This window comes from Sebastes umbrosus, chromosome 5 (genome assembly GCF_015220745.1).
Source record: "Sebastes umbrosus isolate fSebUmb1 chromosome 5, fSebUmb1.pri, whole genome shotgun sequence".
Taxonomy (NCBI): Eukaryota; Metazoa; Chordata; class Actinopteri; order Perciformes; family Sebastidae; genus Sebastes; species Sebastes umbrosus.
The window spans coordinates 28055779-28063499 of NC_051273.1; the positions used below are offsets into that span (position 1 = coordinate 28055779).

At 43.9% G+C, this 7721-nt stretch overlaps 1 protein-coding gene across 1 annotated transcript; it reads left to right on the forward strand.

Moving 5' to 3' along the window:
* The first annotated feature begins 3107 nt into the window (after positions 1–3107).
* mafaa (v-maf avian musculoaponeurotic fibrosarcoma oncogene homolog Aa) lies at positions 3108–7345 on the forward strand. Its single transcript, XM_037770597.1, has one exon. It carries the CDS (start codon positions 4310–4312, stop codon positions 5282–5284), a length of 975 nt encoding a protein of 324 aa, XP_037626525.1. The 5' UTR covers positions 3108–4309; the 3' UTR covers positions 5285–7345.
* Positions 7346–7721: the final 376 nt, after the last annotated feature.

The window sequence follows — 7721 nt, forward strand, 5'->3', positions numbered from 1 at the left end:
ATGACACGAGTTGGAATGAGAATGTAAAGGCGGGACTTCAAGCAAGGTGTTTCAGGCAGTTCAGGAGCAGTGTTTCTGTGGGGGAGAGTAACTCCCTTTAGCCTGGGCTTTGTAACTTTGCAGACTTTTTACATGCACAAAAAAACTATCTAACACACTAAAGGAAAGGGAAAAAAGCATAATAGGACCTCTTTAACATCATGTGTAACACCTAAACTGACCAAAAACACTTTAAGTTTTAGTCAAGAGCAACAGTTCAGCTGAAGTCCACCTCACCCTGCCAGCTCTCTACACAGTCCATGTTTTCCCCATCCCTTCATCTCATCCAAGTTAAGCATTTTTCCTCCGTGTCTTTCCTCTTTCTGAGTGGACTGCAGTATTAAGGAGTAACTCTTTTTGACGAATGCGTTCTGTGTTCTCACAGTTTATGCGACCATCACCTCTAGTTTGTTGTCTCTGTATTTACTCAGTTGTTTGATGTGTGTTCCTCTCTGACAGTCAAGACTGAACACCGTATGTGTATGATGGTGGTAACATCATCATGTCTAGTTTGTCCTGTCTTCAGGCCTATCCCCAGCTTTGAGGATGTCACCCTGTTCTCAGATCTTTGATGAGTACGGTGTCATCACCTAAACAAATGGTGGTCAAAACATACAAAAGTAACACAGTTAAGTTTGTAATTTCCCTCCTTTTCCACCCAGAGTCTGTGTTGTCTCAACGTTCTGCCTCTTTGAGACCAAAAAACCCTTTCATCACTCTGGTGAACAAACATGCTTTCTATACAAGCGAGGCCTTCCTAACATGTGGCTGAGACTCCTCATTTCTAAAGTAAGCCTCCCTGTTAACTTCACTTGCACATGGCATGCGTGTGTGTCCCATCCCTGCACAATTAAAGCTGATTCCTCCACAGCGGCATTAGTGACTTAACGGCGGTGACAAAAACCCCTTCCAGGCCTCAGATAACCCCTGAGCCACCTCCTGGAGCCGGTCTCTTTTCTTGGGTTCTGGATGCTGCTGCTGGCTACCTCGGCTCAAAGCTCGCCTCGCGTGGCCAGGCTCAAAGCCCACCGTCGATCCTCCACCTTGCTGATGTCCGTTTTGCTTTAAATCTGTAAAGAACTGCACTTACAGCGAAGTCCTCCAATATGCAAAGGCACAATGAAAACCCTGACTTCAAAAATTTATGTCTCAAGCCCTCGGCCGCAGACACTCCCCCTTCCCCCTGACAATGAATGGACCACAGCACAGATCTTCTTAAATGTGCCATTTCAATGCAGAATGCTTAGCTGGGTGTTTTTGAGGGGCCAGCTTGTCCTGCTTATTTGATAAAAAAAAAAAAAAAAAAAAAGAGAGAAAACCTCTCCTAATGACTTAGCTCACCTAAACTTAAAATACCTTGATATGATTTCCATCCCTTCATCTCGCAGTCTTCTTTTCATCCTCGCCAGCAGATTTGAGGAAGGAAAAGGGGGTGTATTTCATGGCCATTTCGGACTGGAAGTTAAGCTCAGCAGCTGTGCAAGGTTTTCCTGTTCACATCTGACCAAGTTAAACTTACTGGCCACCTGTTCTTTTTCCCGCAGATAGGCACTTTATTCCGCAGATATATCACTCACATATCGGTGGCTGGATGGGACTCCAGGGGGCAGGCCGCTGCTGATAAAGGCTAAACGGGTCAGGTGCAGCGGTATCCGGGTTTAAGTCCTCCTGCTCCCATGATACCCACCAACATCCTGCACACCCACCTCCTCTCCAGGATAAAAGATGTCCTGGATGGAGACGCACCGCGCGTCGGGGCTTAATTATCCGTCGATCCGCGGAGATGAGACGGGATGCAATTTGTGGTTAATTGCGAATGAAAAAAAAAAAGGCCCGCAGAACCACCGCCAGGACGATCCAATCATACTTAACCCCGCGTGCAGCCACACACGCGGCCTCCTCCTCGCGGAAATGCGGATTGATTTTTTTGGCACAGGGGGGCGCGCGGCCTTCGATCGATCAGTATTGATAGATTTTGGTAGTTTGTGGTGTCAGAAGCGTCCTCGGGCTTCCTTCCAAGAGACTTAAATGAGTAAAGGAGATACAATAAGCTGTTTTTAATAAAGCTAATAAGGCAGAATGTGTTGGCCATATATTGATGTTTTTAACTTTATAAATTCATATTAAGGAGACTTTTACATTTCATTTTTCGCTTCTAATTTTTTACAGTACAGTTACCAACCAGACACAATGTTGTACAGTAACAGTTTAACCTGTACACTCATACTTTGATTTTATTTTATTATATATATATATATATATATATATATATATATATATATTAACAGAAATATATTTTAAAATAGAGGAAAAACTGAAAAAAAATATATAATATGATTTTTTCTTTCTATTATTTTTATTTTCCTCTACTTTTAAATATGGTCACATTATTCAGAAAATGAATTTTTGCTGCAAAAAAAACAGCAACCTGGATTTATGTAACTCGCTTGAAATGTGTCCTTACAGAAATTAAATATCGCATGAGCTTATACTAAGTATAACCTAATACTTTAAGTGTGGATCACAATAACATGTAAAGTTCCTATAACATATATGAATATAGTGGTGATTAAAATATAAAAAATAAAAGAGAAAGAGAAAAAAGATTTTTAAAATATTAAAAGGGTTTCATGTTGCATAATATCACAATAAAGGCTCTAAGAGTCTAACATGTTCACTTTTAAGTCCCTGTTATTATTAATAGATTTAATTGATAAACACCATAAATTAACACCCTGGAAGTCATTTGCTTTCCTCGTGAAATCCAAACACGTGTTGACAGCCATATTACATAACTTGACACGGCCTGTGTTGAAACGGTGAAATACTGTTTCTCTGTTCCGAGTAAACCGTTTTTCCTCTCTGAGAAAAACTCCCGGAGCTCTCATCTTACTCCACCAGCTCCACCGGTGCAGTAGCATCTGCTCGGTCACTAGAGGGGGGGATCTGCTGCACCTGTTCTCCCCTCCGCTCTGCTCCGTTCCGCTTCGGCTCTGCTTCGGCTCTGCTCGGCTTTGCTCGGCTCGAACCGCTGCCAGAGCGGAGGAGAAGGCTTTTTGCTATAGGAGAATGCAAATTGCACCGCTTGTGATCTCCTCCCATTGGCCCGTCACACCTCTGTGTGGGAGGGTCGTGGCTCCACGCTTGTCTTTATAAGAGCAGATTGCCTCCCAGCCTCTCAGTGACACTGCTGGTTGCACCGTGAAGCTCTTAGAAACAATCTGAGAGAAAAAAACAAAAAACCCAACTGGAATTTATCACCTCTTGCATAATATTACGCACAAGTCAAAGGTGCGTAATAGGTCAACAGCGCGCCCCGTGTGAGGGGGGAAAAAAAAACACAGGACCGTGGGGACCCGAAGCTGCTAGAATAAAAGATCTGGATTGACCACAACAACAACACCATCAACAGGGGACCCTCAAAGTAGGAGCACACTATACCTGCAACTTCTGATTCATGCATATGAACTTTGAAAGCCTATGCTCGTGTCATTCCATTTTTTTTTGGATACCTGGGACTTTTTTTGGCACACTTTTACGCACGCCTGCGCTGTCACACACACAGTCTGATCTGATCGTGTGAGAAACTTTCAATTCATGGTGCATGCTGCAGTGACTATTGGGACTTCATGATCAAGTTGTAAAGAGAAAAAGAAAAAGAAGAAGAAGAAGAAGAAGGATGCTTGGACATTATTTCTAACGCACCCGAGCAAGGAGGGAGTCTTTTTCGCAAGTTACTTGATCGAGCAGAAAGCCGAGGGCAGTTAATCACAGGAGGAAGGCGAGTGGAGTGAAGCTGCAGCAGAGGTGAAGCGAGGACAAGACAGGTTGGTGTCTCCAAAATTCACCCGGGCTCGAGTTTCAGCCTGCCACCACCACCACCAACCGTGGGGGCTCCTGGTATTAAAGCGGTGCATTTGACCTGCAGGATAAGTTGTCAACAAGAGCAGGCAGCGAGCGGAGGCGAACTGGCAGGTGTACAAGTTCATTTACATGCATACGTATATTCACGCCACTATATATAGAAGTTGTCTTAGGGGCGAGCAGCCTTAAGAAGTTTCTCCAGTCGGCCTTGCAGCAGCAGCAGCAGCAGCAATAGCAGCAGCAGCTCTGTGCACCGTGTCTATATATATATATATATATATATATATATATATACACACACACCGTCCAGCCTGTTATTCCTCCTCGCAGTCTGTATCCGAGAGAGCAGCCCGCCGCCGCCGTCGGTTTGGCCGCTGTTAAGGCAGGAGTCGTCGCATGGACTGACATGGCTACCGACCTCGCCATGAGCGCGGAGCTGCCGAACAGCCCTTTGGCCATCGAGTACGTCAACGACTTTGACCTCATGAAGTTCGAGGTGAAGAAGGAGCCTCCGGAGGCCGACCGCTACTGCCACCGCCTCCCGTCCGGCTCCCTGTCCTCCACGCCGCTCAGCACCCCTTGCTCCTCCGTGCCTTCCTCGCCCAGCTTCTGCGCACCGAGCCCGGGCGGCGCAACCGGGCAGCCGAACCAGAGCCTCACCAGCGGGGTCAACAGCAGCGGAAGCAGCGGCAGTAGCAACAACAACAACCACCACGGAAACAACGCTGGCAACAAGCCGCAGCTGGAGGACTTGTACTGGATCCCCAGCTACCAGCACCACATCAACCCGGAGGCGCTCAACCTGACCCCGGAGGACGCGGTGGAGGCCCTGATAGGCAACGCGCACCACCACCACCACCACCACCAGGCGTCCGTGTACGAGGGCTTCCGCGGGAGTAGTCAGCAGTACGTTGGCGAAGATTTGTCCGCGGCCTCCTCGGCGCACCACCACCACCAGGGTCACCACCACCACCATCACCACCACCACGGCGGCCACCACAACGCCCGCCTGGAGGACCGCTTCTCGGACGAGCAGCTGGTCAGCATGACGGTGCGCGAGCTCAACCGGCAACTGCGCGGCTTCAGCAAGGAGGAGGTGATCCGCCTGAAGCAGAAGAGGCGCACGCTGAAGAACCGGGGCTACGCGCAGTCGTGCCGCTTCAAACGGGTGCAGCAGAGGCACATGCTGGAGACGGAGAAGTGCACGCTGCAGAGCCAGGTGGAGCAGCTGAAGCAGGACGTGGTGCGCCTCGCCAAGGAGCGGGATCTTTACAAGGAGAAGTACGAGAAGCTGGCCAGCCGGACCTACAGCACCAATGCGGGTGGAGGAGCCGCGAACACGAGAGATCCGTCCGCGAAACAGGCCGACTTCTTCATGTGATAAACTCTGAATTTACAAAAAAAAAAAGAACACTTCATTGTTACATTATAATTTATATTTTTCTGTATTTTGTTTACAGTTTATTCCCTCGGACTTATAAAAACACAAGTAAACAACATTTAGATGCGCGTAAAAGTAATCCTTTGCGCGCGTTTTTGAGTCTTAAAGATGGCTAAACTTCTTGTAAGATCACTTACAACCTGTCAGTCAGGTGGGCACATGGGATCACTTATAGCCTGTAGACTTTTTCTCTCGTGGTCAGAAGTCTTAATCTGACATTTAACATGACTGTCTTAATTCAGAGAGAGAGAGAGAGAGAGATGATTTTGTCTTAAAAGTGGGAGGAAAAGAATGATTTTTTTTTTTTTTTAGATTGGACTGAAGCAGAAAAAGCAATACACCGCCTCTCTTTTTTTGGCTCCAGAAAAGCTCAACAAGACTGTTTGTGGATGGAAGCGAGGCGGTCTGTGATGCAGAGACCTTTTTTTCAATATTGCAAGTCTAATAGTTTCTCCCCAAACCCTGCATGCAGGACATGTATGGTAACTCATCTCCCAGAATCCTCCCACGTGTATGGAAAAGCATGGCCCATGGTTCTCTTCCTCCTCTTAACGCTTCTCCTCCTCCTCTTCCTCTTCCTCTGCCATCAATAAGGCCTGGGTATGCAACAACCTCATCCCACCCATCCTCTTCCATAACCCCCCCCCCCCCCCCCGGAGAGGTGCAAGGACTGCGGACAAAAATGCAAAAACAAATGCGTAAAAATGGATGCGTCTTCAACTGCTATTTTCAATCAACTTTTCTATTGTTTTAAAAAAGAAAAGAAAAACCGACAAAAAAGAGATTAACTGAGCCAGATTTTAGACTGTATTTATTTCCAACCTTGTACATAATGTGTAGAGAGAAAAAAACAAACTGTGTTATTTTACCCTTTTGTTTCTCTTTTTAAAGCTTTCGTTGCTTGGATTCTTCGAAATGTCTTAATACAAAATGTTTGTATGTTACAGCATGCAAATCGTCTATGGTATCCTCCTCCTTACTGAATTACATGTGTAATGTCAAAGGCGAGCCTATTACTGCACTAAGAAGAGATCAAACATGGACAAACGTTTTGTTTTCTACTGATATAGGACCTTTGATCTGTTACTCTCTAAAAAAAACCCTGGATGTAAATTCGATGAGGCGAAAGCTTCGTTTTATTAGATGGACAAGGACTGCATTCGCTGCTAAAACTCTATGCACCAACCTGATGATTAAAAAAAAGACTTAGTTTAATGGTTCTTTTTTTGTTTTTTACTTTGGATATTTGTAGATTTTTCTAGGGCCTGCGGGTTTATTCTGCAGCCCGGTGTCTTAATGAGATCTGATAGGAGGATGCTTGATTGTTTGGAAAAGAGGAGACTTTGCCTGGTGGTATAGAGCTTACTGTTTTCTTGAAGTAACTCGATGCATTATTCTGTCAACAAGAAATCCCTGGTTCGTGTGTTTTTCCGCTGCCTAGATATACTGTGTGTGCAATATTGTGCAGAAGAAGATCTACCTGTTGGATGGCGAAAGCTTGCAGGAATAGAGAGGCTGGGATTATTACATTTAGATCCAAATTACACAGAAAAAAACAGCTTGAAAATTCAAAATAATTGTGAGATTTATATTTTGTATTGCTCTCCAAATGTTCCATCTTTAATGTGAGATAAAGGAGCAAAAAACGATCAAAATCCTAAATAAATTATTAAAGATAATTAGGCAACTACAATTTCCTTTCACTTTCTTTTTGTTTTCATTTTATTTGTTTCATTGGTTTGATAGGACTTTTTTTACAAAACCAATTACAGCCTATAAAACCCTAATTTTAACGAAGACTGCGAGACATAAAAATGAGACACAAAAAGGAGAAGCAAACTTCTGCACAGTGCTGTTAATGTATATCTGTACATATAATTTCTATATTTATTCAATGAACGTGTCCTAAACGTGTCAACAAGTGAAAAACCTACAAAGTGGTGGAACGTTGTTGAGAATCTTGTTTTCATAATGTTTAATAAAAAGTTCTGTCCCAAATCTGTCAGACTGCTGCTGCCGTCATTGTTACAGGAGAAAAAAAAGGGTTTTTATGTTGAAACAAACAGACAAACAAAAAGGCTTCCTGCCTCTAAATTATTGAAGCTTTGGGTTTATGTAAGAAGGTCATACATCTGTTTCTTATTTTAGGCCAGCTGAGTTTATAGTCGCAGCTTTATAAATGTAGTTAAAAAAACAAAAGCCAAACAGCCCGTTAAATATTTTTTTTTAATTTATAATATAAATGATTATTATTATAGATAAATGTTGTATTTGTGAAAGAAAAAAAAAGTACTCGATTTTAACATGCATCAACAACCATTTTATAATATGCGGTTAAGATAAATAAAACATATTTATTAAAATATTTGTATTAATA